At 30.5% G+C, this 19081-nt stretch overlaps 2 protein-coding genes across 4 annotated transcripts; both read right to left on the reverse strand.

The window, feature by feature from the left end:
• Positions 1–3278: 3278 nt before the first annotated feature.
• Positions 3279–15492, reverse strand: LOC111699568 (glutamate receptor U1). 3 transcript variants are annotated; one of them, XM_023470269.1, is made up of 18 exons: positions 14902–15259; positions 12168–12281; positions 11872–11966; positions 11715–11809; positions 11596–11651; positions 11143–11206; positions 10186–10224; positions 10076–10113; positions 9799–9865; positions 8650–8737; positions 8236–8314; positions 7759–7828; positions 7594–7701; positions 7474–7533; positions 7128–7169; positions 6853–6945; positions 3445–3528; positions 3279–3374 (listed from the first exon to the last, which is right to left on the reverse strand). In XM_023470269.1, the coding sequence occupies exons 1-18, from the start codon at positions 15039–15041 to the stop codon at positions 3279–3281; spliced, it is 1428 nt and encodes a 475-aa protein (XP_023326037.1). In that variant the 5' UTR covers positions 15042–15259. The 3 variants fall into 3 exon arrangements, with proteins under 3 accessions (XP_023326037.1, XP_023326038.1, XP_023326039.1); XM_023470270.1 differs by lacking the exons at positions 11872–11966; positions 14902–15259 and adding an exon at positions 15268–15492; XM_023470271.1 differs by lacking the exons at positions 11872–11966; positions 14902–15259 and having other exon boundaries at positions 11715–11846; positions 12168–12253.
• A 1192-nt stretch (positions 15493–16684) lies between these two features.
• On the reverse strand, positions 16685–17900 carry LOC111699586 (uncharacterized). Its single transcript, XM_023470290.1, has 4 exons — positions 17760–17900; positions 17431–17472; positions 17232–17352; positions 16685–17006 (listed from the first exon to the last, which is right to left on the reverse strand). Exons 1-4 carry the CDS (start codon positions 17876–17878, stop codon positions 16902–16904), a joined length of 387 nt encoding a protein of 128 aa, XP_023326058.1. The 5' UTR covers positions 17879–17900; the 3' UTR covers positions 16685–16901.
• Positions 17901–19081: the final 1181 nt, after the last annotated feature.

A 19081-nucleotide genomic window follows, 5' to 3' on the forward strand; every position in this document is an offset into this window, starting at 1 on the left:
GGGAAAATTTTGTATATACTACAGCGGTTCAGAATTTCCGAAGTCGTATATACGACAGATGTACTATGGTGGGGAAAATTTTGTATATATACTACAGCGGTTCAGAATTTCCGAAGTCGTATATACGACAATTATACTATGGCGGGGAAAATTTTGTTTCTACTACAGAGGTTCAGAATTCCCCGCCATCGAAACTGCGACAATTGCACTATGGCGGGGACATATAGTATATACTATTGCGGTACAGTGTACCCCCCGCCATCGCATTTACGACGGCGGAAAACCAACTCTGGCGAAGATTTAATGTTAGCTGGGCTATGAATCAGTTTAGGATGAATAGATAAACAAGAATTACGGATATTGACCAAACGAATAGTTACAAATAAAATGATTTATTACCTAGATTTTCCAATTTGTCTCTTCAAAGATACACTGCAAAATCACAGGGTCATTTTACGATATATACAGATCTGAGAGCGAAGATCTAGGATTCAAATTCCAACTAACTAACCCGAGTCAGGGTCTGTCTTGGCTTTTTATAGTAAACCATGGTAGATTGTTCTAGAACGTTCTCCAAAATGTCTAGCTTGTTTTTTGCGCTGCTTGGTAGTTTGTTTATTCTAGAACTTTCTTGAGAAAAAGGTTCTCTGACCCACATATTCTTTGCATGCATCTTTTCTTCTAGATGGTTCTAGAAGTTTTAGTTGTTTCTACGATCTTTTACACAGGGTTGTTTAGCCTTGAATCTCAATAATTTATGATAGGTACACAGGCTAATTAGTTCCCAGATTCAAGTCCAATTATATCTTTATCGTCAATAATTACTTATTTAGATAAACATAGTTAGAATTAAAACTTGAGGTTTTACAAGCTTTATATAATAGACAAAAAATCATTTTCTCTTTTTAGGAATTTTGTTTATCATTTTTAACTAATCAATTCCTTATTTCGAGCTGGATTGAGATTAGGTATAATTCTAAACAACGGTGGAGTTGAAAGTTGAAAATATCAGTTATTCCGAAGATCTATACATTCCTCAATTCATTGATCAATCAATTAATCAAGCAGTCAACCCACCCCTAGTTGGACTAAGTTAAGTTTAAATTAAGATTATGATTTTTTAGAAGTTCTATCTCTTAACCAATCAATCAATCAATCAATTAAATACTTGACCGCTAGTTGAGTTTGGATCAAGACGAGAGCACAGGATTTTTTCGTCACATAAAATTAAGAAATTTAGTATTTTTCTTAAATAAACAACAATTTTCTTCTTTACTACAGTTATTTTTCTTTTTAGTCCTATAATTTTAATTTTTTTTTAGTTCCAGAGGGGGGGGTCGCCTTTAAACTTTTTTACTGTTAATTACTCGTGGAGTTGGTTCAGGGTAGGGACCAGTGCTCATCCTTGGTCAGCTGATCTATATCGTTTGGTACGCCTAACTTTAAAAATAGTGATTAAAAATAAAATCAGGAGACTTTTCTTTATTTCAGATGTAAGATTGAACTGGATTCTTTTAATTTAAAAATCAAAGAAAAACCCAACAAAAAGAATTCCTTTTTTTTGGCTAGTTTTTAAGCAATCATTCTGGTTTTTTTAAAATTCTTGTCTGTCAAAGTTTGCTGTATGTTTTTGATGTAATCAGTTTAATTAAGATAAATACTAAAATAAAAAATTAAGGGTAATATGGAGCTAAAATATAAAAGTAAAATTAGATAGTGTTTAAAAACAGTTTTGAAAATTTAAGAAGAAATGTTAACCAGTAATTTAGCAAGCTCTTGCTTATTTCACCTAGACTTTTATTTTTCCATCCTGTAAGAATATTGAAGAAATTTTGCTTGAAGCATAACCTTCAACAGTTGTTGAGTCAGATATTCTTAAATACTGCAAATACATCTTATATTTACTCACAAACAGTAACTTTCTATTATGAGTAAGAAGCATTTTTTCCTTGTCTACAAGAGAATAGAATGCCTAGATGTATAATTAGATAAAAATAAGATACAATAGTTTAAAAAAAATTCACTGCTCTTTTTGTTGAAAAAAAATTTAATTTGAAAATAAATTGTTATAAAATGATTATGAAGCAATGAAAGGCCAGTGGAACTACATACTATCATTTTCAAAGAACAAGTTTGCAAATTACTCGTCAAAATTTATTGTATTGTCAAAAACGAGAGTGCTAGGACATAATACTAGTGGGAGGGGGGCATTTGACACCCCCCCCCCCTCCTGTTTAGGATTCAATAGAAAATTTTTATACTTGGATATGTCAACCATTCATTGTTTTGTTTTAAAATTCAGTGATGGTGATGGGCCAAACCTCTGTAGAGTTTTGTTTTCTAAAATCTATCCACTAAATAGGTTTAAGATTCTGTTGTGAAGATATAGGATATAACAACAATAATTTCCATTTATTTTTAAAATCATTCTATCCTCTAAGTAGGTATAAGAATCTGTTGTGAAGATGCAGGATATAACATCAATAACTTCCATTTATTTCTAAAATCTATCCACTAAGTAGGTGTAAGGTTCTATTGCTAAGGTACAGGATATAAAATCAATAATTTCCATTTATTTTTAAAATCTATACATTAAGTAGGTATAAGGGTCTGTTGTGAAGATATAGGATACAACAACAATAATTTCCATTTATTTCTAAAATCTATACATTAAGTAGGTATAAGGGTCTGTTGTGAAGATATAGGATATAACAACAATAATTTCCATTAATTTTTAAAATCATTCTATCCTCTAAGTAGGTATAAGGTTCTGTTGTGAAGATTCAAGATATAAAACAATAATTTCCAATTATTTCTAAAATCTATCCCCTAAGTAGATATAAGGTTCTAAAAACAATAATTTCAATTTATTTCTAAAATCTATCCACTAAATAGGTATAAGGTTCTGTTGTGAAGATATAGGATATAACATCAATAACTTCCATTTATTTCTAAAATCTTTCCCCTAAGTAGGTAAGATACAGGATATAAAAACAATAATTTTCATTTATTTCAAAAATCTATAATTTACATATAGAAGATCTTCTTAAAGTAGACAAGTTCCATTAAACATACTTAGAAAAAAATGGATTACTTAATTAGTTCCTTGCACCCCAAAAATTTTTATTGTTATTCTGCTTTTTACATAAAAATTTTAAAGAATATGGATTTTACCTGCATTTTGATAATTTTGTTAGGAAATTCTCAAAAAACATGATTTACTATATTTTATTTTTGCTATTGGGACATTAAACGAACCTGTGCCATCATTTCAAGAATCAAAATAAAAATCCATTTTTTCCTAGGGTAGAAATTCCAAGTCCAACTCCGAGAATAATAAATGCAGAGGCCAAATGATTAATTTTTAGCTTTTCCTATGCAAATAATATTTATATTTGGGTTGAAAAATGTGACATTTTTAAAATTCTTTCACTTTAAACTTACCAATTCATCCATTTCTTCCTTTTCAACTTTGCTTTCTATAAATAAATCGTTTGTTTTTCTTTTTACAAATGTCTCAAAACTAGCCTAAATAGTAATGAAAATATATGAATGAAAATACATCAGTGCAAAAAGGTTAGAGTATATTGGGAAATGTTTACTATGTATGAGAAGTAATTTTTAAATATTTTATTTAAAACTTTTAATCTTGCATATAATTATGCCCTTGATGAACATATGAATTGTTTTAATCTGTTATGTCCATAATGTAGAAGATGCACTTATGAGTCTTGACTAATGAGGATGCACTTAGAAGGATACAGTAATGAGGATGTACTTATAAATAAAATTTTAGATAAATAAAAAGAAAATAATTTAGATAAAATATGCTACATTAAAAGCAAACAAATTAGAAAGGATTAAGCAGGGATTAGTGATTCTCAGGATAAAGATAAATTTAAAGTATAATTAAAAGATAGTTTTAAATAGCTTTCAGAACATGAAATTTTTTCACAATTTATTATTTTTAATTTTTAATTTTAAGATTAGGATATAATTCATACAGAACAATTATTATTTTATTTTCCCTCTTGTCATCGTTTCTCTCCTTCTTCCTTTAATTTTTTTTCTTTTGATGACTGACCCTGATTCTGATACTGATTTTTTGGACACTCACTCTGTTTCTAGTGATGGACAACAGCTAAATTTGTTTTACGGAAAATTTAAGTAGTTTTAACTTTTAAAGGGTTTCACGACATTCTGAGAAGGGTCCAACGATTTAAAATTGTGTTCTGTAGAAGTTTGCTTTTATAAAACATACAATTTTTTTATCATAGTTGAAAATATAAGGTAAAAACAAAACCAAAAACTACCCTTTTATAAACCCCAAAACATTTGTTTTTGCCTTATAATTTCTTCAGAATAACAAATTTGCATGTTTAAAAAAACAAAATTCTACAGAGTAAAGTTTTAAAATGTTGGAACCTTCTCACATGTTGTAAAATAGAGATGTCAACGATAGTGTAACGTAACGTAAAATGTATGTTTTTGTACGCTACATTACAATAATGTGGAAATTTCATGCTGAATTCAGGTTCGAAAACCATTTTTAAATATATAAAAATCAAAAAAAGTTTTAAGCTCTGACTCACTCAATTTTCAATTTTTTTAAACGCTTTTCAGATTTGAATTTAGCATTGAATTTTCAAGAAAATGATGTATAACATGAAAATAAAAAATTAAAATTTATTTGTGGCCGTATGGTGAAAACGCAGGACTTCCGGTGGGCAGTTTGCTTTATTCCAAAATTGATCACCCCTACTGGACATCCCACTCCATAAATGGAAGGTCACTTGAAATTACGTCTCTTCTCTAGTCCCTTAAAGACACACTTTGAGTTGAAAGTTTAATGCTAAAAACTTTCATTTACAAATTTTAAAAATCATTAAAAATAATAATATTATAACATCTTTGTATTGCAAAATGCATATTCTTCTACACATTCTCTAAAGAGGTTAACAATACAACAGCAACATACAGGGTGAGTAAAAAAATGTAATTATCACAGAAAAAATCTTGCAATGCTTTCATTTAGAAACAATATTAATTTAATATAGTGTAACGTTAGAAGCATTAAGGCTTATACATTTTAATACAACGCATTGTATAGAACATTTTTTCAAATCTTTCTTAAAAACAAAACAAATAAACAGTTTTGATTGTCAGTTGTAAAAAAATGCAACAAAAAAGTTTTCACAATAACGTTTTGATAAATTGTAACATAAGAAAAGGTGCATTTTAGTAAAATTTCTAAAAGTAATTAAAAGAATTTATATTGGAAAAGTTAAGATAAAACGTAATGTTAACAAAAAATATTCTTTGCACTGAAATGCATTGTAACATACAGAACTATGCCCCAATGACATCTTTTAGATCTTAAACCAAGTGAAAGTGTAACGTAAGGTCTCTGAAAATATTTACCTTGCATGAAAGTGGAACGTTAAAAAATTGTGTTTATATTACTAAAACTTTAACGCAATGTTCGGAAAGTTTTTTAAAACGGGAATTGCAAAAGCATAACGGAGCTTACTGTTTTTTCACTAACATTTACTAAAGCTTAACGTTGTATAAGATATTCAAGTGCAGAAAATTCATTACGTACCGTTACTCTATGTGATAAAATTTCACAATGTGCAACATAGTTTCAAACGTTAATACTTTTGATGAACACTATCGCAACGAAAGCTAAAATCTAGAAAAATTAAAATGTTGACATCTCTATTGTAAAATCTTTTTAAAAATCTAAAATAAATAAAAAGTTTCTGTAAAATGAATCTGTCTTTATTCATCCCTATCTTCTTGAGCAAATTCTGTTTTAGCTGACTCATTTCTGCATCAGATTTATTGCAGTTGACTTGGCACAGAAGGGCGGGGGTGTGGGGGAAGGGAGAGGGCGGCCTGGGTGGGAGAAAGTTTTGGCAATTGTTCCAATTTCATTTTGTACTCTGAGTTGTATGTCCATATCCCAGTTTCTCCTAGTGGTCTTGAAAATGAAGCTTACAACATCTGTCCACCAAGAAATCAATTTCAAATGCTGCTTATTACAAAAATGAAGGGTTAAGGTGGAGAAGGGAGAAGTTTTGAGTAGGTCAGGATGGGAGGGTATCAAGGGACTCCCATAGAAGATTCCTAGGTTTTTACTTTTTACTGTTTTTCAGGCTGCAATATTTATTTTCAAGATATGAAGAGAAGCATATAGAAACTCCAAACTCTATTATTTTAGTACTGTCATGTTTTAATCCAAACAGTTCCACATAGCTGCCTTAAACTAGGGAGGGTAAGACGGGTGAGAAGGATGAGATGAAAGACATATGAGAAGGATTTGAAAGATAAACTGTATTATTGCAGGATGAAATGGATGAGAATAATTAAAAAAGTACAAAAAGACAGGAGGAGAAGGGTGAAAAGGATGAGAAAGATGCGTACATGACAAAAGGACAAGAAGAATGAGATAAAAGAGTAGAAGGATAAGAACATGCAGTAAATATGCTCTCAGATCTCTATTTTTCAATCCAAATGTATGAAAATTTCTGTGTAAGCTACACATATATAATTTGTTCTCTTCAATGATTTTTTATTTCAACATCAACTACTCTGTATAGAGCCTACTTCGAAATAATAATGGTTTTGTTTTATGATTTAAGATTGTCTTAAAAGGATGTACAAATGAGGACGCACAAATAAGGATGCACTCACAAGGATGCATTTACAAGGATGTACTAATGATGATGCACATAATAGGATGCATTTATATGGATGCATTATAACAAGGATCCATTTATAAGGACAGATTAAATATGACAAATCATTTTAGTGGCAGTATTGATGATTCGCTATATAGAAATGTATCACCTGAAGCCCAATTAAGATGTGATATTCAATAATTTCTTGCCATTTAGAGTTTTTTTGAATAACATGTCCTGAACCCTTTGAAGATATTACTTCCTAGAAAAAAAATATAAATAACTTTAATTTAATGCATTTTGAGAATAACTTTAAGGATTGACTGAATTAGTCAAAAAAATTTATTAAATAAGAAAATTCATTAACAAAAAATAGTAAATTTTGCAGCAATATAATGACTTAAAAGTAAAATTCAACATATAGATAAAAGTTCTATTTCATACTTTACTCTCGTATTCTTTGAATGGTATATCTGGTATGAGTTCCTAAATAATTATATTATTCTTTATCATTAGTTAGAATCAAACTGTTTCTCAACTGGCTTATTGGTTAATATTTACACCAATACCAGAAAATTATTAGGCTCTTAAAACATTTGCTAATTAACAATTACTTTTCAGAGTTAACAACAATTGATTTAATTCAGCTCTATGTATTCTTTCAGTGAACATATGTATCTTTAAAAAACTTGCAGTATATATGTAACAAATTTAAAACTTACATTAGTATAGAAAACTAAATTTTTCAATCCTTTTTCAGCAGTATATATGTAACAAATTTAAAACTTACATTAGTATAGAAAACTAAATTTTTCAATCCTTTTTCAGCAATAATCTCCGATACATCATCCTAGGTACAGTTGAAATTTGAAATTAAACCATCTAATGTAAAAATTGTACTGGAAAATACCTCAGAAGTAACATATACAATAGTTTTCATAATTTCAGAAACAGATGGATTAGGAGATGACCTCATGTAGTCAAGTATTGCATTGTATTTTGTATTCCAAACAAGAGTCTAAACATTCTTTATGAGAAAAGTAAATCATCATAATTACAATAAAAAGATATTTACCATTCCCCTCTCTGCAATTTGGAATGATGAATCCATAAACGGTTCATAAGATGGGGACAGTAGTATTGCCCTATGAATTAACTCAAAACATGAATTATGCTTGCATAGTACCTTTTTATAATGTTGATTTTTAGATGAAACCAAATTTGGCACATAGTTAGAGTGTTAAAACTAGGACTTGACATTGTTAACATGGGACAGTTATTTTTTAAATTAACCAACAGGATTTTTAATTTGAGTTCAATCATATTAAACAAAACTCATATAGAATAGTAGTTTAAAACAAGTTTAGAAAAAGTTGACTTAAAGTCAACTTAAAAAGTCAGATATAAGTCCTCTTTTGACAACAAGTCGACAAACCTGAAAAAATCAATAAAGGTTCTTGTAAAAAAAAATGGAAGAAAATATTTAAAAACATATGCATGAGCATTGATAAAAATGATGGATAATTTATTTAATATGAATATTAATTTTAACCTTAAGTTGCTAGAAAATCCAAATGTTAAGAGTGAACATGCTAATGCCCAAGTCATCAGCATTATACTTCCAGAATACACTGAAAAAAATTATTAAAATTCAAAATGGACAGCTATATATTTACATTAGTACTACAATTAATGATCTACTCATTTTGTTGTTTTGGTTGTATATTGATATTAATTTAAGGTGTGTTGCATGACTATTTGACAAATTTTGAGAAATTTTTGGATTTTTTAAATCAATAATAAAAAAGGTGGGCTTTTTCCTCCTTTTGGAGTGTAGGACCCTGGGGGGGGGTCCACTTTTAAAAAATTGAAATAAGATTGGAAAGCATTAAAAAAATACTGGACATTTTTTTTCAAACTAAAATATTATTAGCTTAATTAAAAGATTCAAAATCTATGATTTTACCTCTTTTTTTAGAGATAAGGAACCAGTCTGGCATACCTTCAGCATTCAGTAAAGAGAACGCTATCAGGCTAACAATTACACTGTCTGGCTAAAATGTGATTTTACTTTTCAGTCAAATAATAAAAACTGTAATCTTAATAAATAAATAATATTTATTATTATCCTAAATTTATCAACCCTAAAAAGGTTAGAGATGGAAAGATGCTGTTTTACTTAAAAAAATAATTACTTTGGAATTTTAGGGCTTTTAAGAAAGAGTAACAAGATGGTTATAAAGAAAGAACATTTACATAGATTTTGACATAGATAAATAACTTTTTATATCACTATAATTTCCTTTGCAACCTTGTAATTTGGTATTAACCTTTGACAGTTTCAATCTTAAATTGGGAAGAAAAGAAAAGTCCCATCAGTGTTCATTTAGTATCCTTGGAGGGTGAAAGCATTTAATTTTGATAATTTTTTAAAATGCACATAATAGTTTTCTATGACCAGAATATTTCATAGATTATTTTTGTAAAAATGGATTCCATATCAATCTTGTGTTTACTTTTCCACCCAAAGACAGTACACTGCAGTACAAAAAATGCGTACACCTCTGAAATAACTTTCCTTGCATTAGTACCTTAGGTTGAAATATTAAAGGTTATATACAACATTGGGTTGCAAAGATATAGGGATATTGAAACATCAAAGAGTGTGACAATTGAACTCAACTCTGTTTTGGTCTGTTGTTTTAAACAGTGCTTCAAAGGATGAGACTTTGTTCAGTTGTCTTTGATTTTCATCATAATAAGTAAATGTACCCGTCCAACGTTTGTACCGGTCCAATGCTTAAACCAGTCCAACATTTGTACCAGTCCGACGTTTGTAAGTCCAACGTTTGAACTGTCCAACCTTTGTAGCTTCTGATGTCAGTAAGTCCGACATTAGTACTGGCACCAACAACAATACTTTAAAGAGATTTACAGAAAAAAAAATCTTTTTTACTGGACATTGGAAAGAATCAGGAAGGGTCAGTGCTACATAAATTTATTAAAAAAACTTTTATTAAAATTCAGAACTGTTCTACTTAAGATAGATTCTAACTCCCAGTCCTTTTAGGATTAATAAGGATTAAAATTTATAACTGCTTTTAATATAACAGACCTGTTTGAATCCAAGATTCTTCAACACTTTTGAGACAACCAACATAGCAATACTTGTAGATATTACACTAAATAAACAATTTTGACATTTTTTTACAAATGGCACCCCCAAAATAGCTCAAAAAGACAAATACAGGGAAATACATTTAGAAATAGAATTGTATTCATGTCAAGAAAAGTTTAAAGATTTAAGAATATTTTAAGAGATTAATTGAAATGCACTTCTCAAAACTAAATCTTCAGGGGGAAACAACCCTAAAAGATGTTTGTTAATTTACCTTATTAGAATTGCAATCCAGGTGTACTTGTCAAATACCTTAGCCATTTCATTATTTATAAATAATGTATTAAGCTATATTGTAATGATTTATCTAGAAGTAACTTGTACCTTTGACAGGTTTTCAGATGCAGCTGTTTTCTCTGGATACTAAAGGTAAAAAATGTGAAATTTTAAAATACATAGCGGCAGGTCTACGGGGGTTTTGGGGGCAATAGGTGCACATGCCCCCCATGGATGCATCTTTGAGCTTTGAAATTATTTCAAAAATGTTAAAACATGTTGTGCCAATACAAATGAATTAGGTATAGATGGGCACATTTGCATTTTATTTGTTCATCGTTCATGAACTACCCATTTTGTTTGATTTTTTTCAATCAAAACAAGTTGATTTTGTTGATTCTTAAAGTAATAGTTCATTTTTATTCATTTTGTTTGTTTTCTTGCTGAACGATCTTTCTGCTAAAAAGATATCGTTCTCTCAAAAACATTTTGGATCTGTAGCATAATTCATGTATCCTGCAGTAATTTTTGAAAAAAAATTAAGAGATCTCCATGGCCTATAACTGCTATCAGTTTGTTTCAAGGTTCCACTATATCTGCTCAAGAAGTAGGATAAGGTTGGTGCTTTAGGAAGTTTTTGAGGGGTATGGAGACTTTTTCTTGTGTAAAATCCCTGTTTTTCCTCTGGTGTTTTACATCTCTTTCCAATGTGTTTTTGGAATTAGGATAAATTATCTTATCATTACCCATTATCTGCACTTCAGCTGATGAGTTGTCCCTTTATCCATAGATTGATGTATAATGTACTGCTTTATGACTCTTTTTAATTCTTCCTCTATTTGATTATTACCCTCTTGCTTGTGTATAGTCGGACTTTAAGTATTCCAGCATTTCAGAATTCAGCCTTCTCAGAGCCTAGGCTTAATTAACAAAAAGCCAGGGATAGAGGTCTTACATAGACAATTGTATAGAATCAACTAACTGATAGCTCACGAATAATAAAAATTTACTATGCATGAATGTTAAAGTACACAAAAGTTAAAAAAAATCTTATTTCTTTCCTACCTTTGTAACCCATCCGTTATATTCTGGCGTATGTAAAACAAATGTAAATTCAACAAAGGTTGACCTGAAATAATTTTACTAAATTTGGTCTAAAATGACCTTCTATTATATTAAACAATATGTTTGCATGCTTATTTTCTAAAAACAATAGCATTTAATACAATTCACAAATATTGCTGAACAACTGTTATTATTTAGAGTAATGATGCACATAATTTGTATTTTTCTTTTCATATCTATAATTACAAAGAAAATTTTTTGGAATTTCATTCACATGATGCATGAATATTCTGCTATACATTTAGAGCATGAAGCATGGTTTTTTTTCAATTAAAAAAAGAAGAAATTTTTAGCAATTTATATTTGCTGTACCTCATAACAAAAAACTGCAAACTTTAAGCAAATTTGATCAAAAAATTGCTTTTGTTTAAAATTGTACTGTTAAATCAAGACCTTTCAACGGTTCGTGCATATGCTCCAACTCCAAGATCCACTTCATCATATCCAACCTTAAAATAGATTTGTTTACTATTTTAGCATTAAATCATAATGTGACACCTGTTACAACATACCATGCCTATAACCCCCTGCCATTTTCCAGTACGTGGATTAAAGGTTCCTGGAGCATCATATCCATTCTTAAAGATAGTTTGTAGCTGATACTTCTCTGCAAATTTAGAATCTATTTATCTCAAAAACTCCATCTAATAAAAGATATCGAATTTTTACCTATGAATAATTTTAGATTGTATTTATGAACAGTGGCAATATCAGATATATTTATTTTCATGCCATGTGATAAGTAGTATTTATTGTAACCCACTCTACAAGAAATATATTTATTTAAAAATGCTTCATCACTTAAACCATTTAAACAGGAATCAGAGCATAAGAAAAATATTTATTTAGCTTGATTTTTTGTACACAAAGTATACAAAACCAAACATTGGTTCTCTCATTTATTGGAAAACTCTTGAAATATAATTTAAAAATTTAGTATTTGAAACAAATTGTATGTGAATAACCTGAACTGTTGATTATAGAAAGAGTCTGGTTCCTTATTACTGTTTTCTCCCCTGTAAACTGCATTTGAATAGTAGGTGGACCAAATCCCTCCATATTTCTGTTGATGGAGATCCCTTTTGTATATATTATGTTTAATTAATATTCCCTTTTGTATATATTATGTTTAATTAATATTCCCTTTAGTAAATATTATGTTTAATTAATATTCCTTTTAGTAAATATCATGTTTAATTAATATTTCCTTTAGTAAATATTATGTTTAATTAATATTCCCTTTAGTATATATTATGTTTAATTAATATTCCTTTTAGTAAATATCATGTTTAATTAATATTCCATTATTAAATATAATGTTTTATTAATATTACCTTTAAAAAATATTATATTTTTTTATGTACCTAGAGATACCCATAGGTGCTTGATTGAAAGTATTTCACAATGTTTACATGTTAAAACCATGTTACCATCTTTCTCTCTCTCTTTGACCTACCGGTTAACCTAGCTTGACCTTCAGCTGTCGAAATGGGTGGAAATCATAATCCTAATCTGTAGCTTCAACTCATTTAGCAAAGAGGTTGACACATAAACTCCTGGAACTGTAAGAGGAATGTTTTCAAGCAGGAAGGGAAGTGGAGCGTAACCTATGGTTTGAAGGAGGAAATGGGTGTTTCACTTTCTCAACCTCTAAGAAACCATGGTCCCAATCCTAAAGAAGGAGGAGAAACAGAAAGATGTTTAGAACAGGTCTGCCATAACCCCCCAGACTGTGGAGAGGTCAGTGAAACCCCTCTCTGTGCTTGCTTCAAGTGGAAATTTGACCTTTGTAGTATCCCCCCAGAAGAAGAGAAAAACACTTTCCAATTTCTTTAGTTTCATCTCCTAATGAACCAATTTCAATTCAGAATATCAAGAACCCAGTTTTTCCATCTTCTATTTAAATTGTGAACATGTTCTTTTTGTTTACATTTTAAAACAAAGAAGAAAAATATTTTGCGGATTTTTAAAAAAAAATTCGTGGATTTTCAAGAATTTAATTTTTTTTACAAAATTAAAAACCTTTAAAACACATTTTTTTTTATTTTTATCATTCAAAACCTTCCCTGTGGTCACATGATGTCCCACAAAAAATTTGGGCCCGATCGGTTCAGCCGTTTTGAAGTTTATTGTATACAAACAAACAGACAGACAAACAAACAGACAGACAAGCCAAATTTATATATAGAAGATGTAATATGTAATCCATGATTATTTTTTTGTAATCTTAACCCATTAGTGACAAGACGGTCAATTTTGACCAGGTAAGGTTTTTATTTTTTAGTGCCTTCATTTTGAACCAAATGTCGTCCTGTTTCATTCCCGCCCTTCCTTTAGATATGCCGAGTATCACCTATAGGTTGCAGGCAAGTTACAGGTCAATAGGGTGAAAGAGCAGCTAGCAACAATTGCGAGAGACTTAAATTCAGGAACCTCCAACTCCAACAGATATAAATCTGTGAAAAATTGTGTTCAAAATTTTTTTATTTCTATGAAAAGTTTGCATTTGATGTTAGTTCTATGCTAATGTTACGTTCAGTGTAAAAAGTTTACTGCTCTTTTAAGCCTTGTTTTCTGCCCAGTCAAAATTGCCCGTCTCGGACCAGGTTGTTGTAAACCCCGAGTTTTATTCGGTTGACAGCAGAATAATTAACTCTCTTAGTTCATATTTATTAATTCAATAATTGTAATAATTGTATATTTATATTTAGGAGATTAATATTCAGCATTCAGATCCACCTCGGTCTCAAACAACAGCAGGAGCTCTGCCCTTCTCAGCACCAGCAAGGACATGTGGGTCAACAGTTCCACCTTCATCCTCAGATAGCGTTCCTCCCTAGATATCCTTGTATGCCCATGAGATGCATCTACAATTAATTGATGTAGGCTCTGCCAGGCAACATCTATCTGACCCTCGATCCTTCTCCAGTTACTGATGACTAGAACTATCTGGCCTCTGTCTGGCTGGAGGCCCAGTCTCATCCACAGGAGGTCATCCTCGTCTGCATCCTCAGGCTTATCCTCCGGGTCGGGGGGATCTACATTGGATCCCCCATCTTGGGTCACCTTCTCCTGGCCCTCTCCTATTCAGATCATTCCCTCCTTCATCTACAGGTCTCTCAGACACATCAGCAGCAGGCAGGACCCAAACTACAGCCCCATGGTCCTCATGGTCACCACCCCCTGGGGGTAGGGTGGTCGTAATCTTCATGATAGCTTTTATCAACCCTTTGTGGTATTGTTAATAATATAGATGATAAACACCCCCCTCAAGTTTCAATTTTTTTCAATGAAGGTTAGTAGAGATAAGGACCCATTCAATTTTGTCCATCTCAGCATCGGTCAAAATTGACCGCCCGGTCAATTTTGTCCGAGCCGAGATGGACAAAATTGACCGTTTTCTGCTGCAGACGGTCAAAATTGACCGGGCAGTCAATTTTGACCCATGCTGAGACGGACAAAATGTGCCAGGTTTTGTATCTCCACAACCCTTCATTGAAAAAAATTGAAACTTTAAATCTACTCTATGGACAGTATAATGAGTTAACCCTGTGTATTTCAGCAAGATCAGAAAGAATTATTTGTCTCGTCACTAATGGGTTAATAACATTTTTCGTTAACATTTAAATTTTAAATTAATACTATCTTTAACAAATATTATATTTGAATTAAACTTCCTATCTTAGGTATTAAACTTACCAATAAGTAAACAAAGATGAACATTTGGAAAGTATCAGTAAGCGTGACAATACTAATTCAAAGTTAGCAAGTATTTTGAAGCTATTTACATTTTGGTTATTTGAGAAATTTTTACAAACTCTTTTTATTGAATTGTGCATTTCAATAGACCCTCCATTTAAAAAAAGCCATGCTGATTCGCAATGGTACTATTCTTTCTGTATAATTTTAGCTATTGGGTCCTGTTTTAGCTATGCAAACAGAGCCTTCTAAGCCAGTGCATGTTTTTCTAATGTTTATATATTTAGAATTTTAATTTATTTTAACAATATGTATAAAATAAACTAAATAGATAATGGTCATTGTAATTATACATGGTGCACACACCTCTGCACACACCCTGTTATTCTTCTACACTACACTTCTTGTTCTCCAATTTTCTTCCTTGTAAACCATCTTCCTATTATGATCTTGGCTGATCTTTTTAAAGTTCTGCTTGCTGTTCTGATAACCACAAATATATTACTGTGCTTCTAGAATTAGTTGGACAACATGTTTCTAGAATATGTGTTTGTTTTACATGCATGTTGCTACGTTTCATATTTTACTCATATCTGCTGTGTCATATAACTTATTGGGTAGGAGTGAAAATTATATTTTATAAACTTGTCTTTTTATTCATAGTAGAATACTTTTTTGCTTCTGTAAAATTGTTTCAGAAAAATTTCACACCCGTTTTAGATATATTGCCTCTTTGTTAGATTTTCTTCTTTTTGTTTTTCTTCTTTATTCTTGTTTCGCAATGGAATCTGGCTGCATAAAATATCCTTAAATATCGACAATGATCTACTACAGGGTTACAATTTTAACCAGGACCAAATAAGCTCAAGAAGAATAAAATCTTTCATAACTCAGAAATACGTGAAAATTCTTGCATGGATAAATTCATCCTTTAAATCTAATAAAGAGAACAAGGAAATAAAATATAGAAATATTGTAGTAATGTCTAATTAGTAACTGAATGTGCCATTCACAAATCACAAATATCAATAATCATGTATCTAAAAATCAAGCTTAACTGACACGAAATGGCGGATACAGTATAAATGTAAGGTAAAATATACAAATCAAAACTAGTTTTGTTGTTGCAGTACTGACTTGTTCCCCTCTCGACTTCAGGGGCTACACATCTTTTGCATGAAGAACTCAGGGGCGAGGGAGTTCAGAACATGACAATTTTTATGAGTAACAATTCTTAATTTAGTACCCTGACTGAAGATACTTTAACAGTTAGAAAGGAAGTTAACTAGTCAAGCATGGGGTTTATGGTTGCTTGGGCTATCCTCCCTTCAATGTGTAAAGCCTTTTATGGCACCTTCATTTACAAATTGCAGAGAGTAGTTAAGTAGGTCTGCTCAGCATGCCCTCCTAGGCACAACTGATTTCCAGATACAATTAAATTTGAATGTCAAACTCTAATTGGCTGGGCATTTAGTGTATGGTGGCCTAGTCCAACTTTTAGGGTTACCATGCTGACACTGTCAACCAACAGAAACTAAAAGTACATGTTTTGAAATTGTTATATAAAAAATTTTTTTTAGTCCATTCCAAAATTAAAAAATATTATTATATTGAAACAATGATTCCAGAACTTCTTTGCTTTGATATGACCTTGTTAATTTTAACCTTTATCTGACAAATAATGAGAAAGAATATCATTTTTCTGGCAGTAGAAGTCTTTTGTGTAAAAAAACCCACAGTTGAAATAATCAGTTTTCATAATTATAAACATGGATAACTTATTAATACTTGCAAAAAAAACTTTCCAAGGGTATTGTTGTGAATTGGACATGTCACTCTTTTTCTAGAGGGTTTTTGAAATAACTTTACAAACACTTTCAGTTTAAGTAAATATTATATAAAGATCTTTTCTATTACAAAAATAGTGTTTTCCTATAATTTAGAAAGAAGACAAAAAAGAATCAAGCAAAATATTGTACTTTCTAAATCCAAATAAAATGCTAATATTGTCCTAATAGATCTTTATGGTGAATGATATCCTGCTTCAGTAGAATTATCAGGGTAGGAGGATATCTAAGTTTATTTATATTTTCTAACACGGCTACCTATAAAATAAAAACTCATAATTTGTTTAAAGTAGCATAAGTAAAGAATGTGAATTTCTTTAATTGTTTGAAAATGTTTAGCAAAGTTCTGAACATTTTATATTTTTCATAGAATGTTATCTATTAAAAAATCCTTTTTAGTTTTCTTATTCACAACAGTTTATTTTTAGATTAAAGTTATTTCTTTTAATTCTACAATAGTATTTTAAGTTTAATCTCAAATACCTCTCTGGAGATAACTATAAAGCACTTAGAAAAGTCTGCAAGGGTATCTTTGAAAGCTTCAATGTCCTTTCCATTCTCTATAGTCAATTGTTGTCCTCCCAGATCTACTACAGTTTCCATACTTAAACACAAATTTGTATTTTAAAATGCTTATAATTAAAAAAAGAATTTATTATTTATGACTAATAGTTAAACATACCCAACAATAATATTTAAACAATTAGCTGAACCTTGAACTCGCCTAGGTTAGTTAACATTTTAAAGAAAATATTAAAAGATTTTTTCTAACTCTAAAATCTTTGAAAATGCAATGGTTGAATACTTCATTGGAAAACAACATTTTATCTATATAATAATTATCTTCTTTAATAAATATTTATTAGCTATAGCTGGCCAAATGGCTAAACCAAATTGGCTGAAAATTTTTGGTGGAACCCTTTTAAAAAAATTCAATTATTTTTATTTCCAGGGGCAATGCCAAGCACTTTAGGTAGTTTTTTAAATAACTACTATTACAATGTTACATTCCTAATAAACCATTGGATAGTCTTCAGAGTATTCTGTTCTTGAATTTCTGTACAGTCAGCAAATACTTTCCCCTGGTTAACCACTAGCACACCGAGGAGTAAAGTAATTTGGTTTTTCATATTCTTAGTCTGAAACTTTTAAAGGAATTTAAGTAGGAGAAAATTGAAAATAGTTTAGCTATATAAAATTATTTTTTGTAAAATTGAATTATTCTTTATATATATCTTTGTTCTTCTATCATCACCTGCATGCCCAACAAACATTTTTGCCTATGTCAAACATAAACCAAAGCTCCGACTGACTTCTAAGCCTATGCTTTGACATAAACAGTCGGAGCTCCGACAACTTTTTCCGACAGTGAAGTTGTCAGGTAGATTACTCTGGAATTTATTAACCTTGTTGGAAACCTTTGTCGAAGATTTAAATAACAACCTATATTGCAGTCCAACAGTTAAGCTTGGGAACAATTTGGAATTTAAGGAATTTGCTAAAAAATGTTGACATCAAAGTTTTTATGAAGTTCAACGTCGGATCTTTTAAACAAGGAAATGACATCATATTCAAATCCATGCTTTCACATTATATACACAAAATCAGGGGTAAACTATTTAGCATTATATATGAGAAAGTAACAGATTAGATGTATATAAACAAATCATAAATCCATGGCCTTGAATTTTGGAATCCTATACAGGGGCGTAAATAAGGATTATGTAGGGGGGATTCTAGGTTGTACAGGGATATTATATTTTCTCAAAGAAACATCAAAATCTTTAAACTAGGAATATTAATCCCTTTTTACAACTCTTTTTTCTATTATGGAAAATCAACTTAGAAGAGGAAAATACATTTTCAGGAAGATTGAGGATTGGAATGGTTTGATTGTATGTTGACGTTGCTAAAAATGATACTGCTTTTTCTCTTATTTTAGAATTTGTTAGAGATGAATCTAAAATTCACCCCTGATTCATGTGGTGGGATTGCGCTGGCAGAAGCCTATTGGATAAAAGGCTTGAATCAGGCAGTGGTTTGAACTCGGCCTAGATTCAGCCTGAAGAGTCAGTCACGGATGTCTGCCCCACTAGCTCACCCCGAGTCCCCATACCAAACCTAAAAATAGAGAAACCTTAATTTAATTTTAAACTATTAATAAATATTTGTGAAAAAGAAAAGATGATAGTTGTCCCTTTATTCCTAGTTACTAGATAAAGTCCCTGAGACGTAACCATGAGAATATCATTGTTTTTTCGGAAACAATCAAATTATTGGTTTTAGTTGGGTTCCACTCATTTCTGGCATTCAAAAAAGGCTTCATTTACTAT

Source organism: Eurytemora carolleeae, unplaced genomic scaffold, assembly GCF_000591075.1.
Source record: "Eurytemora carolleeae unplaced genomic scaffold, Eaff_2.0 scaffold327, whole genome shotgun sequence".
Lineage (NCBI taxonomy): Eukaryota > Metazoa > Arthropoda > Copepoda > Calanoida > Temoridae > Eurytemora > Eurytemora carolleeae.

Coding starts and splice junctions, on each gene's coding strand:
- LOC111699568 (XM_023470269.1), bottom strand. CDS start 15,041: ATGCACAATTCAATAAAAAGAGTTTGTAAAAATTTCTCAAATAACCAA. Junction 11,967..12,167: donor TTCTATAATCAACAGTTCAG/GTTATTCACATA, acceptor TATTTCTTGTAG/AGTGGGTTACAATAAATACT. Junction 3,375..3,444: donor AGGAAGAAATGGATGAATTG/GTAAGTTTAAAG, acceptor TTATTTGCATAG/GAAAAGCTAAAAATTAATCA.
- LOC111699586 (XM_023470290.1), bottom strand. CDS start 17,878: ATGAAAAACCAAATTACTTTACTCCTCGGTGTGCTAGTGGTTAACCAG. Junction 17,473..17,759: donor ACTATCCAATGGTTTATTAG/GAATGTAACATT, acceptor TAACTAACCTAG/GCGAGTTCAAGGTTCAGCTA. Junction 17,353..17,430: donor TGTTTAAATATTATTGTTGG/GTATGTTTAACT, acceptor TTTGTGTTTAAG/TATGGAAACTGTAGTAGATC.